This window comes from Barbatula barbatula (assembly GCF_947034865.1).
Source record: "Barbatula barbatula genome assembly, chromosome: 23".
Classification (NCBI taxonomy): domain Eukaryota; kingdom Metazoa; phylum Chordata; class Actinopteri; order Cypriniformes; family Nemacheilidae; genus Barbatula; species Barbatula barbatula.
The window spans coordinates 1,980,342-1,998,799 of NC_136786.1; the positions used below are offsets into that span (position 1 = coordinate 1,980,342).

The 18,458-nt window shown below is 42.6% G+C and overlaps 2 protein-coding genes across 2 annotated transcripts in view; both read right to left on the reverse strand.

Moving 5' to 3' along the window:
* Positions 1-2,285: 2,285 nt before the first annotated feature.
* nog2 (noggin 2) lies at positions 2,286-4,478 on the reverse strand. The gene has a single exon (XM_079488162.1). The coding sequence runs from the start codon at positions 3,620-3,622 to the stop codon at positions 2,981-2,983; it is 642 nt and encodes a 213-aa protein (XP_079344288.1). The 5' UTR covers positions 3,623-4,478; the 3' UTR covers positions 2,286-2,980.
* Positions 4,479-16,227: 11,749 nt separating this feature from the next.
* The window catches only part of ankfn1b (ankyrin repeat and fibronectin type III domain containing 1b), a gene marked incomplete at its 5' end in the record, with an annotated part of 32,261 nt that continues 30,030 nt past the window's right edge, over positions 16,228-18,458 (reverse strand). Inside the window, one exon of the mRNA XM_079487956.1 lies at positions 16,228-16,877. Coding sequence (XP_079344082.1) covers positions 16,875-16,877 — 3 coding nt within the window. The 3' untranslated portion in view covers positions 16,228-16,874. The remainder of the gene's footprint in view (positions 16,878-18,458) is intronic.

An 18,458-nucleotide genomic window follows, 5' to 3' on the forward strand; every position in this document is an offset into this window, starting at 1 on the left:
AACGTTGATGTTCTTTCTAGACCACCTTACACATCTGCCCTGTCTTCCTGAAATAACTCAACTGATGGAAAGTTTCCTTTTGATTTTGAGTCTGAAATTCTTTCCTGGACATCAGCTATTGTCAGCAAAGCCAAGTCAAGAGTGTCTGTTGCTCCATCAAACCCATGTGCAAATGACCCATTCGCACATCACCATGAGCTACTGACGCTGTACTCTCTGTGGGTCTGTACTGTGTTAATTTACTGTACTTGAACATCTTTAACCTCTTAGTTATTTTCAAAGTTGCAACCTAACCTGATATTCTGCAGCCTGGTGGCCACAGAAGTATTCAGACACTTAAGACTATCTATGTCATTATATTTTATCTGCACAGAACTGTAATAACGTCTTTATCGTGACAATATGTCAAGTTTTCATTTTGAGCAGATGTCAGTTGCGCTCACAGGTACTTCATGGTGTCAAAATAGTTGCCGACTTCGTTTTAAACAGTAAAATGATTTTTTAAAATTGAATTCAGAGCCGACCAATAGTAATTGAATCCTGCAGGACATAATGTATGTACTGTGAACTCGCAAGCATCCTTCAAACTGTAGCAGACTTTCAGGATTCTGGCTTGGAATGTCGTTTAAGCACATATACTTTAACACACACAACTGTTGGTGGTCCCCACGGCACATAACAGTGTGACTGTGACTCACAGGACCAGTGGATGTTTCTTTCCCACACATCCCACACTTAGACCTAAACCTGTAACCAACTTTTATTTATTTATTTTCTTATTGAAAATTCGTTCTCCTTTACTACACCAGAGCCATAACCTACATATACACTGGCTGTTTGGAGTAGTGGCTTGATCAATATGGGTTGTCCAGCTCTTCAATATACTTGGACATGTTCTCGCACAGAAGCGTTTTGTGATAACAGCTTTTGTTCGCAGAACATTCAGTGCGCGCACGCTCAAGCGTCTCAGTGCGTTTACTACAGTTGGTGTCTGCGTTTTTTTCGCCTCTGCCAAAGACAGAAAACATTGTGTTCAACTTGGGTCTCAAAGACCCCACTGATTCCTCCAACTTCGGTCATATTTTTAATGATGAATACACCGCCCCTTCCCACACACAAGGGCGCGCGCGCGCAGAAGGCTGGAGTGCTCCGACAGTCTGACGGCTGTGTGTTTTGAGGGCTAGTTTGTCGGGGATTGGCTTTCACACACACACAGACTGAAGGGGTTACTGTTCAATCTATTCTGCGCTCGCCAGAGTGCGCGGCCGAGTGGCGCCGGCGCGTCACACGCGCACACACACACGCAGCCTCCTCCAAAAAGCCCTAGACATCATCAAGTAAGAGAGCTGACAACTGCCCCCACCCTGCGCCAAACACACAGCACAGCCAGTGTATCTGTCACAATAACCGCACCAATAACACGCACACACAGCGAGTAACTTTCACTCCCCTGCGATCCGTGCTGAAATGACAGCAATTTAGGAGGCGTGATTCATTGCGTGTGCGTCCTTGGAACACGGAGCGCCGCCGCGGTTTGGAGAGCATGTGCGTATGTGTGTGCGTGTTTTTATGAGTCTCATATCTCTTTAACTCTCAGACATAATGTTTGCGTACTAATTAACAGTCTGGTACCGTCGGCATCAGTTCACAGTCATTGTAAAGGGCTGCGCGCTTTGTTTCTCACGCCGAGACTTTTGGACGAGAATCGGGCTCAGATTTCTGTCTCTCTCCCTTGTTTTTGAGTAGCTCGCTCTTTTTCCCCCCTTCCCTTACCAGAAGTAGTTCGCCAGGAGCTGCTGGCTCTCCCTGCTCTATTTCACCAATGACAGTGTTTGAAAGTGACTGCTTCATATTTTAGCGCTGTGTTAACATCGGCGCGCTTTTACGCACAATGAAGAACATCTCCGCGCTAGCCGGCGGGTGCGGTGCGTCGAGCCCGTAAATCAGACGTTTCCAAACCGTCTCTGACACGCCACGACACCCTGAGACGCTCTTCTCCCCTGGTGCCGTCAGTCTGTTGAGAATTTCCACACCAAAAACAGAAGTGTTAACCCTGTAACCATTGCAGCGGTGAAAAATGTCCAGCTTTGGGAAACATATTGCCAATATTACAATCAACAGTTTGTTGCATGTGGAGATCAGATCTTCATCCCTGCCATGTGTCAGTCGGCAACATTATAGACAGTCTAAAAGGGAATGAAGAAGAGCGCATCTTCAAGACATAAAGATTAAGCACATATCATTTGTTCCCAAGATCACGTTGTCTCTTCACAAACACTGCAGGTTTAACAGATTTTATTGCTAAAACCATGACATTTACATGGACATGTTTATTATTATTATTATTAATAATCTCTTAAATTCATTTTTAGAACTTTTCAAGTAAAATTTCTGGTATATTCTATTATCTTCTCTTTATCTATACTCACAACCGTTAAAACAATAAATAAACCTTACACATTTTTACTAAAATACAATGATTTCCAAAAAAGCTAAGTTCACATGTATATTTTTGTCCTCGGCCCTTAAAATCTCAATTATTGATATTAATATTTGTACAAAACCTCTAAGCATCATTGTAGTGTATCAGTTTTTCAGTCACTTGAACAGTTCGAATGAGGAAAATGAAACTTATTGGAGAAGTGCTTCCTTTTTCCATAAATGCAATACTTTCATAAAAATAACCACGGCTCTTCCGGCTGAAGTGCTCCACTTGAGAATATGGTCCTGTTCCTTTAACAAAAATAGCTGCATTCTTCTTTTCTCACTTAAATATGTACATGTGTTTGATATTCGAATTCAAAAGCTATATATAAAAAAATAGATTCGCTATGTGGCGCCACATCCCTGTCCGTGGGTAAACAGTGCAATAATTCATAAATCATATACTCTCTCAGTCCAAGTGCGTCCAGTCCATGGACACTCTCACATGCGCGCTCTCTCTCGCTCACACACACGCACGCACACACACGCGCACCGCTCAGCACGAACACTTGCACTCGGAGATGATGGGATACTGCACCGGTATCCACGTGCAGTACTTCTGCCGAAGGAAGCCCTGACAGTACCACCGGAGGAACGTCTTTGTCACGGACCTGACCGGTTTGCAGAACATTCCCTCGGGAAAGGAGCACGAGCGCTCGCTGAAGCAGTTCCCCTCCTTGATGTAGCGCGGCCAGAAACGCACGCCCAGGTCCTTCCAGTTGTAGAGCACGGGACAGTGCGTGTGCGTCCACAACCACTGCAGGAACTTCCGGCGCGCCTTTTTGCCCACCTTGACGCGCCTCCCGTACGGCGTCTCTGTCAGGTCGAGCTTCTTGATCTCGACGGGCATCGGTGAGCGCGGCCCCGGCACGTCCGGCGGCGCGCTGGCGTTCAGCTGGATGGGCAGGTGAATGGACATGAAATTGGGGTCAAAGTGGCTGCCCAGCTTTTTGCGCAGCGTCCTCTCCGAGAGGTCTTGCTCGCGCGGGTCGTACTCCGGGTCTGGGTCCTCTTTGAGTTCCGGTACTGGTAGATGCTCGCTGGGGGATGGCCTCAGGCGCAGGTATGGCTGGGCCGCGGTGCCGTGCACGCTCAGGAGCGCGCACAGGATGAGCAGCAGAGCGTGGGAGATGCCCATGACTCGTGTTCTGTCTGTCTATGGAGTGGAGTTGGCCGTCACTGCACCCGCACGCACCCGTGCATAAATAGTCCAAGCGACAGCACGAGCGAGATACTTTTAATAGACGAACGCGTGGACCGGAATGACATGGGACGAGAGTTTTTTTTGGGGGGGTTACTATTGGAAACTTTTTGACCCTTCAGATGATGCAACAATCGGGTGCGCCGCGCCAACTGCCCTTCAGAACGCCCCAAAAACACTCAAATCCGAACTACTGATGTGTTGTCCTCATCTGCCGTCGATTCCCTTTTCCAGCTACTTTACCCTTCGCTAGATCTGTCGGTGGGTCACCATGGCAACGCCTGCTCTCGGATGGGATGGCAGAGTGTCTACGCGCTCCTCGGGTTTTGTTGCCGGGTGGCAACCAAATTGTCGTTTGAAATGTCAGCCCGCGGAATGGAGCGCGTCTCAGCCAATGTTATTTTTACGCACTGCCTTTATAAACGTGTCTCTCTCTCTCTTCCTCTCTCTCTCTCTCTCTCTGAGCGCACAGGCTCCAGCCCGTCCCGCCGAACCGGCGCTGTTGAACCGGGACAAGAGCCGCTCAGTCTCCAGAGAGCGCACACACACAAAAATCCACGGATCACAACCTCAAATGTGTCACAAACGGATTTGTTCCACCCCTAGAACGTGTTCATTATCTGTTCAGAATAAAAAGAGCTTTCTCTTGATCAAGAAGCGCACGAACTCCACCAGCTTGGTCAGAAACTTGACAGCTCCGAGCAGTTCAAGGACCACTGCTGTTCTCTACGCATTCAACATGAAGAATTCCCACGAATGTCTCCACAACCAGCTGCGGTACCTTCATATCCCTGCTGTCAGAAATCCACCAGACAAGCCCAGAGCCGCTTCATTGCAGAGCGCACAACCCGTCCAAACCTGGTCCTGAGCTGGGACTGACACAGCAAAGACTCGCAGGAGAATGAGCGTGTCTGAAGTGGAACTCCTCTCTTTCCCAAGTTAAATATCCCCTCCCCTTCCCTCCCCCAGACAGCTCCAAGTGTGTGCGCGCGGAGCCAGCTCACCAGCTAACCCGCAGTCTGACTGACAGGAGAACACACACACAATGAGACCCCCCCCCTCTCTACACACACACCACGCAGTTAAGGAAAATTTCGGCCACAACAGATCTAGATTTATCACGGGCTACTACAGAACAACAGTCATCAACTAGAAAACACACATTTGGGATTTTCCATATCTTGCACATTCCACGACAACTCAACCACCTATTATGAAGGGTTACATCGCCTTGCATAAATAATGCTCAAGTGGAAACCGTATAATTCATTCATACCGCATTAAAATTACACTGCGGCGCTGCAGGATCATTGCTGTCTTACATTTGGGGCATTCTTTTAAAACAAATAATGGCACATGAATTATAATCTGGTTATTATAAGAATAATTATTTTAGCTTTTTTTCATTAGTCTGACATACGCGCCACACACACGCACACGCACGCACACACACACACAAGCAACATCACTTTTTCCCAACGAAAAAGAGTAACACGCTGTTGAAGTGCTTAGGAATCCAATAATTGGACCATTAAAGCGCCTCTGGTTTGTGTGGAGGTTTGTGGATTCGGCTTCGACCTTTGCTCTTGCCACTGGCAGGAACCAACACGCATGAACTCTCGGGTCACCAAATAAACGGGCGCAATTAAGTGTTTAAACGGGCCACATAGAGAGACGAGTCACTTCTCACAGCGGCACTGCTCGAGCGCGATGTGAGGCCTGACGCCCAAATGACTGGAGGAAATCTAAAGAATGCAAAATTCAGAAGCGCAGAAAAAAACACCACGCGGAAGAAGTCAACTATCATCCATCACCTGCACACTGATGACGGACAGCCAGTTGGACACGAAATCCAGTTAAACAAATCTTTCTGTGCGTAAAAACGGACACACAATCGAACTTTGTGAATGCGTGTTGTGTAAGACGATCGTGTTTATGAATACATGTTTATAAAATGTTCGTGTTACCAAAAAGAGTTGGCCGTAGTGGATTGGAGAGGGATATCCTCCTGTGAGCTGTGGGCTTCATGACACGAGTAGTGGAGGCATGTAAGCGGGGCCCCAGCAGTCTGTGGGTCGGTGGCAGACTGTCTGCCTGCGGTTCTGCGGTTCAGCTGCTGCTGTCGTGACGCATTGTCACCGCTAGAGGGCGACGAGGGACCCGCGAGTAATACTTTCAAAAACTTTCCTTGAGGAATCAAACATGAAAAAGTGTTAAAGGACATTCAAATGGTTATAATACATGTAAACTCTTATTAAAACACTCCATTTTACATGCTTAATATCTCATTACTCAGTTTAATCTGTGTGGCATGCTGTAATAATAATACCAAGCATGTCTCAACCGCATCCATCCACCCCAAAACTGACAACGTCTCAACAGACATCCGCTGGCCTTCACATGAATGTATTCAAAGATCTTGAAACCATCATGGTAATGAAGATAGAATTCCAAAATACAGAAAATAAAAAACAGATACAGACAGAAAGATACAGTAGACAGATAAGTGCTTTTATTAAGTGTAACATCATTGAAGTGTTACATAAACACAAAACTTAATTGTTTTAATCTGTGTTGACGGCAAACAAAATATACCTACTAACTGGTTAAATGATGTCCAAAGTGTTATTGATATCAACATGACCCTCAAAGTTGTGCCATTGCACGCAATTGTACGTTGTGTGGCCCCATGTCTTTTAATAAAGCTAATATTTAATAAAAGATCATAAATATCTCTCAGTCTGCTCTTTTCTTCTCTCTCTCTCCCTCTCTCTCTTTGGTAAAACTGCAGCACTAAATCAAAGCAGATGTTGGAGCAGTGAGAAATCTGGGCCCGTTTAGCGTTGCCCGTTTGAAGATTTCCTCTCGATTCTGTCTGAAGCGTCACACTGCAACTTTTGTAAACAGCATCCAATTGACGAATTTCTCTGGCGACAGCCGAGGAGACCAGCGACGCTGGAAAGAAACGTCTTGGGAACGCAGGGCAGCAGATAAGGTATATTCCTGCGCGCTGGTGCAGAGGGTGATGTCATACCTTACGTTCAGCATATGGGCGAAGCGGAGGGCGCTCTGCGTTTGATTGACAGCTGGGACTGTGAGGTCTTTGAGCGGCCCAGCATGAGATGCTTCCCTCTCAATGTGTGTCTGTGTGAAACACAACTAACGCACAACACAATTCCGAGGCACTACACAACTCTGGCCGTCTATTCAGGCCTAACGTGTCGCACAGAAAGGGGAGGAGAGCGCAGCTAAAGAAAAGAGAGGAAGAGGGGGGCAGGACAGCAGATCAATAATGATCTCGGCCTTGTTTAATTGGGATGCGGTCAGCTCGTGTGTGCGTGTGTGTGTGTGTGTGTGTGTGTGTGTGACTTCACATTCCAGCCTGATTAGCCTCATTCATGATGGCTAAAATTAAAATGAATGCAAGAAAACATCCCACTGGGAAGAAGAGAGGGACGTGGGGGGGGAGTGGGGGTGGTTGGTGGAGGAAGAGAGGTCATTCCCATCGTGGGGGATGACGACATCACATTCCACATTCCAAATAATGACTGAATATTGCTGTAATTCACATCCATTGTGCTCCAGCAAGTTTGGGTTTTATTTGGAACGTGTGAAATTTCTCCAAACTAGTGCTTCAAAACTGCTCTTTAAATGCTTTTGTTTGGAGGGCAGCTTAGTACCTTTCGAGTTTCTCAGTATTGCATATCAAACTTTTCACTGCACAGGCCAAAAAAATTCCTGTTAACAACATTATCTATTGAAATGTTTTTTAGAAAAAAGAAAAGTAAATGCTGCATTCAGGCACATTCATTTTTAATTTGGTTTATTTAATTTCTCTCTTTTTTGGAACTAAAGAAAATTCACAATGCCTATTTTTTCAGTAAATATTGCAGCGTTCATTGTAAATAGTTTATCAATGTGGGTCATTATCTTTTTAAAAATTGTGTGCCCTCATAATCTTTAGTTAAAATCTAAAAATGTACTTCCTTCCTGTAATGGCTATACTTTTTATATGACGTAAGTTAGATCTGTAAACTCCTCCCCGTCAGTCTGCTGCCAGATCAACTTCAAAATGCAACAGCTTTTTATACATCCAATCAGACCACAGAGAAAGACGAAAAACTCACCCACTATTTTTCTGATTGGAAATTACATTTCACCCGGAAATGCGTCAAACTACGAAAGTAAAAATTATCGCAACTTCCGGTTCTCTGGGACACACTAAATATGAGAATAGAGCATGTTAATCAACGTCACGCCGTGTTGAATGTTGCGCCATCTTTGGAGGATTACGTCTAGTGTGTTCAATGCAGTGATTTGTTTTTCTTGTTGGATTAATATATATAACTATGGTAGGTTGGTCTTGCTGTGTTAAAAACCGCAATACCATTATGCAGAGTCATTCATGAAAAGCCCCTCTGATTCTTTGTCTATATATCAAACAAAACAAGTAAAGGGACATATCAAAACAATAACAGCAGCGGAGTATGATCCTCTCAAGATGGTGGCGCCACTGCAACATGCAGCATAGGGCATGACGTCAGCTTCACATTCTCTATAAAGAGGCAGAGTGAGAGAGATTTTGCAACCATCGTGACTCCTAAGGCAAAATATTAAACAGGTACAAAACAGAGACCTACAATGATGAAGTGTGAATCATATACTGCTGCTGAATTTTTCTTCATACTATCATTTTTATAATATTGAAACAATATTAATAATTACAATGATCAATACCATATGGGTAATTCCATGCAAATTTTAACCTTACCATGAAAACAGTTTTTACCAAAGGTGTTTACTATATTAACAGCACAGATGTCAACATGTATTAATTAAAACCCACTTAACTGTTCCAAATATATAGAGACCGTATCTGTCCCCCAAATAATACTACAAAATAATAAGGTAGGCAAAAGTCAGAGAAAAAATCTGATCGTGATTAAACCTGAAGACAATGTAATAAACAACCAAAACCAATTCATAAAATTCGGCCTACTTACATTTACATTTATTCATTTGGCAGACGGTTTTATCCAAAGCGACTTACAAGTAGTTTTTTACAGTGTCACATTACTGCAGAGCAATCAGGGGTAAGGTGTCTTGCTCAAGGGTGACCTGCTGACACTGAGATTTGAACCAGCAACCTTCTGATCACAAGCCCAACGCTCTAACCCCAGGCCACAACTTCCCGCTGATCTAATAATTAATTCATATAATTAATAATACTTAAGATATTCTTTGTCTTACCAAAACCTGGCTTTAACCAAATGAATATTTCGGTCTAAATGAGTGTACCCCACCAAGCTACTGTTATATGCATTAGCCACGTCCAGTTGGTCGAGGTGGTGGTGTCGCAACAATCTTTAGAGACTTTCTTACTGTAACTCAGAGAACAGAGCATAAATTTAAATCATTTGAAGTGCTTGCATAATTGTTAAAAAATTCTGACAGATTTTAAAATTCCTATATGCAAACAAAAACTAGAAACAAACACATTCCACGAGGGGAACAAAAACAAAACAAGAATCTTTAGAAAAGATAAATGATAAACTCCCAAACTGTAAACAGGAACCGGGTTATCCAATAACGGGGGATAATACCGTGCACGCAAGACATCCGTGTTGGCCATAAACATTAGACTAAAGATAATGCACCGACACTGAACAGAGGGGAAACTAAGACTATATAAAGGGAGACACTAACGAGGAGTGATTACATGGGGAGAGTGGTGACAGCTGATGGGAATAAAACCCTAATTAAAGTGAAACACCAAACAGACGATGGGAATGAAACCCTAATGAAATTACAGGAGATACGAGGGTGGGGCTGAGAGACATAACAGGAAGACACGTGGCATCAAGTAACAACATAAAGCCACATGTCTCCACACATAACACAACAGAAACCCGAAAGACGTGGCAATGTCATGACTCTGCAGAGGAAGCTAGAAAGCTCGAGACAGGAAGGACAGAGTCCTAACAATTGGAGGAGAAAAAAACCAGGCCTAACCAGGGGATTCAAGTTCCCCTCTGGCAAAAGTAGTTTACAGAACTACTACACTGTTTTGGAGTAATACAAAAATCATAAAGAAATCATAAGAGACAAAATAATAAGTCTGTCCTATGAATTAGTAGCAACCATCGCCCCCCAAAAAAGGATACAGTGTTTTTCAACTATAAAACAGGAGGATTTAATTAAACTTATTGCAACATCTAAACCTACAACATTATCAACTCGTCAATCAATCTAGGCCATGTCCCAGGACCCTTTAAGATGGCCGTCATTAAGCCTCTTATCAAGAAACCAAACTTAGACCCCAACGAACTAGGAAACTATAGACCGATTTCAAATCTCCCTTACACATAAACACCATGTACTGTGTTTCACCATTTGATTTTAATTTCTTACCATACACAACTTCTGACAAGAAGTATTAAGAGAGTGTCTGGGTGGGTTTTGAAATGAAAAAGTTTGGGAACTCCTGACCTGCTCTAACAATGGTCAGACAGTACAAGTATTCAATAAAAACAGAGAGAAAAACATGGACAGACAGACAGAGGAACAGACAGAGCAGACATAAACATAAAGATTTGGGAATGCCTGATCTGCTGTTACAAAGTAAAACAATTGCATCAAGAAGTCTGCTCCACATTGGCGCTCACTCACTGTCGACCGGACAAGATCATTTACATCCTCACACAAACACTGTGTGTGTGTGCTTGTGTCACAAAGAGAAGATGCCAGCGGCATTGGACACAGACTGTGAAATGTCTCAGCCCAGTAAAAGCAGGCAGAACATGACAGTGTGTGTACAGAGACGTGCTGAATATTGAGTCACACTGGTGATCTAATCAAAAAACACATAAACGTGGAGCTGCAGATCAATAAACAGCTCTCATTCAACACACACACACGTCTGGTTTATTATCTTCGTGGGGACAGTCCATAGGCGTAATGATTTTTATACAGTACAAACTGTATATTGTATCCCCTAACCCAACCCCTTAACCTAAAGATCACTTTTTAGAGCATTTTTAGATTTTATTTTTCTGTGCGATTTATAAGCGTTGTTGCCAATGGTGACCTCCATTTTGGTCCCCACGGTGACACGAGTCCCCTTGTGTTGGTGTGCATTCAGGTTTAGGTCCCCACCGGATATATAAACACACTTCATATCTTTGTACTTGGATGAAATGTGTGTATCTGTCTGTCTTTATATGTTTGTGTGACAACAGTCATATTTCTGCATGGTTTTAGGAAAAGTTCAATCACTTCTGATTTTGATCAAATTTTACAGACGCTGGACTGAAATGACCACATTACATGATGAATGAATGAGACGTGATGATTCAATGAACATTTGGAATGATCTCTTCCTTATTTCTGTGTCGCTATAGCGATATATTATTGATATTATAAGAGGGGATTTGAGAAGTATACTTTCAATTTTAAACTGCAATGGTTTTGATTTTCTGTTAGAGGGGTTGGGTGTGTGTATCTCTTGATCTCTGTGTTACGGTAGATATGTACACAGTCCCCATTCATCTCACTGTAGTTCATCATCCCATCTATCAATCCAATCATATTTCTTAACAATAGCCCAGCGTGTGTGAGAGGGAGTTCTTTGAAGTCCATGTTGAAGCGTGCCTAATTCAACAGTATGTGGTGGGGGGGTCTCGTTGCCATTCCAATGCTACTGCTCAGCGTACACGCACGCACGCACACACTCACACACACATCAAACAAGGCCTCTGACATCACAACATACACACATTCCCTCCAGCTGTTGTGTCTCATCTAGGACACACCCATTGTTAGATCGGTCAGCTCTGTGCCGGCGGCAGCTTATGAATGATTATTGCCATCATATTAACAGAAACAATGAACACACACACACGCAGTCTGGCTCCAGTGGATTAGACACTGCTGTGCTCAGTTTTTAGCTGCTGCCACATGAATGTAAATTCAAACACACTTGAGAGGCACCAGAGGCTCACACAAACACACACATAGAAAAATACACTTACACAGACACACACAAACTTATACAGAACAATACACACACTTACAGAGACCGATACAGACAAACACACACACCTTTATACAGAACAATACACACACACACACTTACAGAGACCAATACCGAAACACACACACACACACACACACACACACACACACACACACACATTTATACAGAACAATACACAAACACACTTAGAGAGACCATACAGACAGACAGACAGACAGACAGACGCACACACAGAAACATATACAGACAGACGCACAAACAAAGTTATACAGACAGACAGATGCACAAACACAAAGTACACAGACAGACGGACGCACAAACACAAAGTTATACAAACAGACAGATACACACACACAAACTTACACAGACAGACGCACAAAGTTATACAGACAGACAGATACACAGACAGACAGATACACACACACAAAGTACACAGACAGACAGACGCACAAACACAAAGTAATACAGACGGACAGACAGATACACACACACACAAACTAACACAGACAGACGCACAAACACAAAGTAATACAGACGGACAGACAGATACACACACACAAACTAACACAGACAGACGCACAAACACAAAGTAATACAGACGGACAGACAGATATACACACACACACAAACAGACAGACAGATACACACACACAAACTTACACAGACAGATGTACAAAGTTACATAGACAGACAGAGAGATACACACACACAAACTTACAAAGACAGACAGACGCACAAGTACAACGTTATACATACAGACAGACAGATACACACAAACGTACACAGACAGACAGACGCACAAACACAAAGTAATACAGACGGACAGACAGATACACACACACAAACTAACACAGACAGACGCACAAACACAAAGTAATACAGACGGACAGACAGATACACACACACACACAAACAGACAGACAGATACACACACACAAACTTACACAGACAGATGTACAAAGTTACATAGACAGACAGAGAGATACACACACACACAAACTTACACAGACAGACAGACGCACAAGTACAACGTTATACATTCAGACAGACAGATACACACAAACGTACACAGACAGACAGACGCACAAATACAAAATGTATACAGACAGACAGATACACTCACACAAACTATCACAGACATTGAGACGCACAAACACAAAGTTATACAGACGGACAGACAGATACACACACACACACAAACTTACACAGACAGACGTACAAACTAACACAGACAGACAGACAGACAGACGCACAAACACAAAGTTATACAGACAGTCAGACAGATACACACACACACATACTTACACAGACGCACAAACACAGTTATACAGACAGACAGACAGCTTCAGAGATAATATCTCTGAAGTCACATGACACAGGTAAACACATGACGTGAGGGACATTTCTACATTACTGCATGTGAAGGGTTCATCTGACATATATTCACGTAACATAATAAATGTTAAAAGACCTCAGCTCTCTCTCACACTCTCCGTAATGTCACACTGTGTGATGTGACATTGATCACATTTAAAAGGTCTCACAAACAATCTCACAAAAATTCAGATTTGAGCAGAAAAAGGGAATTAGGTGCAGTTTGCTTACAATGTGAACACGATCCCCAACTCTCACTCACTTCATCACACAAAACTGTGCTACAGATAAACACACACTCTCTCTAAGACACACAGAATGAGAAAGAACAAACACAAGTATGCACACGCCCCCCCCCCCCCACTCTCTGGCAGTGTATGAGGGCAGTAAGGCGCCAGTGGAGTGCGCCGTCTCTCTGGGGAACAATAATGCAGCGCTTCGTAAAAACTTCAAACAGTCCTGCCAAATGTTTTATAGGTGCTTTAAAGGGCTACGGCCCCGGGGGTCCGCCGAGGGGGGGTCTGTTTCTGAGGCTTCGCTGCAGACGTGGACGAATGCGAAACAACATACATGCAACAGGTGAACGGCAGCCCCGCCGTCTATACGCACATCATTTCATACGTCCAGACTGCTATAAATGCACAGAGAGGACGGTGTGTTCCTATAATCTTACAGGACATCAGATCAACGGATGCAGAAATACATCCGTTATCATCCGCCGCTGTAACCAGAGCCCCGGAGGGACCCGACGCACACCTCTGATATTTAACATGATGGGAAAACCAGTCTGCAAATACACTTTCAAGATAGAGGACCAACTCTCTCACTCTCTTATTAGCATAGTTACGTTTACCTTAGAGACAGTTCATCCAAAATATCAAAATGATTTAGTTACTCTCATGTGGACTCTTTCAGCAGTGGAACAGAAAAGAAGATATTTTGAGAAATGTCTCTGTGGTTTTGTGGAAGTCAAAGGGCCTCGGTGCTCAGAACATTCTTCAAAATATCTTCTTTTCTGTACTGCAGAAGAAAGAAACTCATACAGGTTTGAAATGACATGAGGATGAATAAACTATTACCATAGACATCATGGTTATCATTGTTGTCAAGGTCCAGAAAAGTACTAAAGACATCGCTAAATTGATCCATCCGCTCATAGTGGCACAACTGAAAATTTTTGAAGCGACGAGAATATTGTACGTGCGAAAACAACGACTTTAAACGATATATATATTCACAAACCGAATTTGCATGTGTCGAAGCGGATGGACCAATTTAACAATGTCTTAAATACTTTTCTGGACCTTGACAACAACTATAACCTTGATGTCTTTGAGAAGGCCTGGAAATCTCTCGTATGTCACCTAAAATATCTTTATTTGTGCTCCGAAGACATCGGCAGCTCCTAAAACATGTTGATGAGTAAAAAAGAAATCGATTTTGATGTGAACTTCTTCAAATGGTGAGCTCATTTAGATTTTAGGAGCGTTTAGCTTTTAACCAACATTTCTCATCCACAATCATCTCAATGCATTCAGCTTTTGAATTTGTCCAATAAGAAGGTCCGAGCCTTCGTGTCTGAATTTATTACACCCTAAAAAGCTGCCTAGCTAGACGGCTCGCTGGGTTTTGTAGCGTGTGCCGTGTGAATTGGATCCATTCAGGGGCTTTTGGGAATGTTTTGCTAGCAGTATTTGCGGATGTGCAGCAGGCTAAATTTAGCTCAGGTCTTCCCGGAGTCTACACGGTATAATTAGGAGGTGTGAGAATCCTGCTTCAATTCTAAAGTTACTGTCGATAACCGTCACAGCCACCGTCAGTCTTAAAGGTGCAGTGTGTGTGTGGTCTTCCACACGCTTTGTTGCCCTTGTGTGTGTGTGAGAGAGAGAGAGAGAGAGAGAGAGCTTGTATACCAGTGTGTGTGGTCTGCCCGTTTGTGTTGTCTGTGTTTGTGTGTGTGAACGTTTTGTGAGTGTTTGTCGAGTGTTTCCCACAGCGGGTTAGTAAAAGTGAGAAACTAAATGTTGATACAGTGAATCATCCAGCGGCCTTTGATTTCTTAAAAAAGGACAGGTCAACATACACCCGCGGAAAAGTTAAGAGACCAATTCAAATTATATTCAGTTTTCCTGACTTTAGTATGTTTAGTGTGTGTTTAGGTAAAATGGTCGGTTTTATTTTTTTCCTGCAAACTACTAACAATATTTCTCAAAACTTTGTAAAAATTCAATATTGTTTCTATTTGCATTTATTTGCAAAACTGGAGAAACAGGTGAAAATAACAGATAAGATACTCTGTATTTTTTCAGACCTCAAAGAAAACAAGTTCAGATTCACGTTTAGGTCATATTATTGGTTTTTATTTAATAAGATACATTTTTTAAATGGGTTTCATAAAGCTTAGCTTTAGTTCGCACGATCCTACTAATTCGAACGAATCTCAGGCTGCACGCGACAGGAAGTACAATGTCTTAAAAACTCCAAAGTGCAGTGCCCATAACGCACACTAAATCTTGAATACCATTTCAGAGAGGTGTTCAGCGCTAAGTGTATCCCATCATGCATCACATTCTGCATATATCATGAGACTTTTTGCTGGTGTCTCGCGAGATGTTGCGGAAGCATTCCAGTGTAATATATACAACTACTTTTTAAGGTTATATCTTTATTTATTCTATGCTTGGCAAACACGTGTTTTTGTTTTTGCTTTTTTGGGTTCAACTGCTTTGATACAATACAAATAAAGCGCTATAAAAAAATCTGACTTGACTATATCATTAGATATACAGTAATTTGTAGTAAAACAAAGTGTTGCACATTTTTTATATTGTATAATAAAGTGAAAAAATATTGCATCCTGAGAATCAGTGGTAATATCATCACTTTACCGGCGGGTCAATGTTAACTGACCTCTATTTAAGCAACAACTAAGGCTTAGCCTGACAGTTAGCCTCCCCCTGACCAGGCTAGTTTCAGTTGCCATAGTAACGGAGTTCAAACTTTTTTGAAGTTAGCTTTATGAAACCGAATCGACCGACAATAAGTGTGATTTACCAAAATAAGCCTGGCTTATTTCATAATCTTGTTTTATGGAAAGGGCCCTGGACACTCGAGTCAAAAATGTCCATGGATTAGAAAACAAAAACAAGTGGCGTTTATTTAAAAAGACAGTACAAGCACACTTTTCAAACAAATTTCACAAACAAAACATGGGTTTGTGTGTGAACCCACTATATGTATACTGTTCAAAATGAGGACAAAATTACAACAAACAGTGTTTGTCAAATGTTAGTGTAACATGTTCATGGTTAATGTGACCTGACGGGAAGCTGATTTCATACATTCACGATGAAGTCAAAAGTTCATTCTGAGGCTGTGGATATGATCATTTGCTATCGACTGCATTCACATGTGCGTACAAGTGGCTTCATTTAGCTTTTCAACAGATAACTGTACGTCATCACAAAAGCATTTCATTTCATATCCAAAAGTATTTTGGGTGTTTGGAAAGTAAAGTAATCTGAAATGCATCTCTGGAATTATTTGCTGAAATGTGCAGTACTGTATATAGAATATATATATTAAGCTGCAATGAACGTATATACAGTGTTTTTTTTTAAACTGGATTGTCATTCTATTCTCAAGGATTCGGGGGGGGATGTCATGCTTAAAGTTTGGTTACATATTGTTGATGCTGTTGAATACCTGCAGTTTTGTCATCAGTTCCAGCATTTGCTCGACTCGCACCAAGAAAACATTTCAGGATCAATGAGATGCATTTCACTGCAGAAAGAAGAATCTGAATGAGACTGCAGCGGGTAATAAGATGCTCACAATGATGCACATAGTAAACAACTTTCACACACATGTGCACAAACGCACACACAACACAAACACGCACACACAGCAGCTGCTGCTCAAAACTATGGTTTCATCAAACAGACAACCATACCACTGTGAGCTCATGTGTGAAACATGCACACACACACACACATCTGCTGCAAGTACACAATATCGACACACACTGGTTGTGAATAATGTCCGTGTCTTTAGTCCAGGTGTGTTTGGAAGAGAAATCTGTATCCGAGCTACAGTGTCAAATATTATTGCAGCGAACAGTTCTGAAGACGTGTTGCTCAGTCATGAAGTACAGACAGTAAACCTCGATATCAATAATAAACTCCACAGCACGGTAACCAGACGAAACTGTCTTCAAACAAACCCGCAGGAACACCAGTCAATAGAAAGAGGCAGCGTGTGAGGCGATGCATCGGTGGTCCAGCCCAACAGAGCATCTCGCATCAGCATCTTCCAGAACACTTCACATTTGGATTCAGCTTCTGTTTTGTCACGGATCTCCAGTGTAGAAACTTTCTCAAGTGCATCAGTTACGTTAGAAATGTAGGACAGGTTTGCATTTCTGTGTATTTTGCTCGTGGCGCAGAAGTATGCCAGCGGTTGTACAGGTGTATATCAAATATGGTGTGATCGCTTTCAACGTCAGCACAGGAATAGTCTCACATCACTGTGAGAGAGCATCCCCATACAATTTTACATTTTGGACAAGCTTGCTGGCGCCGGCCGAGCCAGGTGAGGTCTCCAAGTTTCTCTCTTGGCCGGCGCAACCGGCAGACGGGTGAAACAATCCTGAGGGAGGAGACTGTAGATGACAGTGTCGACCACAAATCAAGACATTTGTTTGGTGATATCAAACCACCAAAAGCAGTCTGTAAACATTTCACTTCTGAATACTAAAGGAAGAGTTGTAGTCACTGCTAAATGTACACAAATAAACTTACAATTACGTTTAATAACTTGAATTCACATTACTAAGAATGTGAGTGTTTTAGACTGAGAATGTGCTGTCACATGGCGTCGGTTCTGTAAGTCGACATGAAACTGTATCCAAAACCCTTTTACCTTAAATAATGTGATGCATTTCAGAGTTAAACAGAACGGGTCAGGTGGTCTCTACATGACAAGTTTTTGAAGTGGTAGGGCTTGGTGACATTAGCAGAAAAACTCTAAACATGCACAGAGGATTTGTGTACAGTAAGAGAAGGTGCCTTAAGTTAACAGGGTGGATTTGATTTCATGTTGACTTACTAGTCATTTAAGAGTAAATCTCTCGCCGTGTTAGCGCGCCACCCTCATAGCGGAAGAATAACAGCCAGTATAGTGCTGGAAGCTAAATCCAGTACAGCCGTTCCAGTAAACCCATCACACATCTTTTCAAGAAGTGATTGAAATAAAATTAATAACAGTAGTCTATGCACATGTGAAATGAGAGTTTTCTGCTTCAGACGGGTGTAGCTCTGCTTTGCTGCAGCGCCAGCGGCGAGAACTCTTTAAAACGCACGCAGA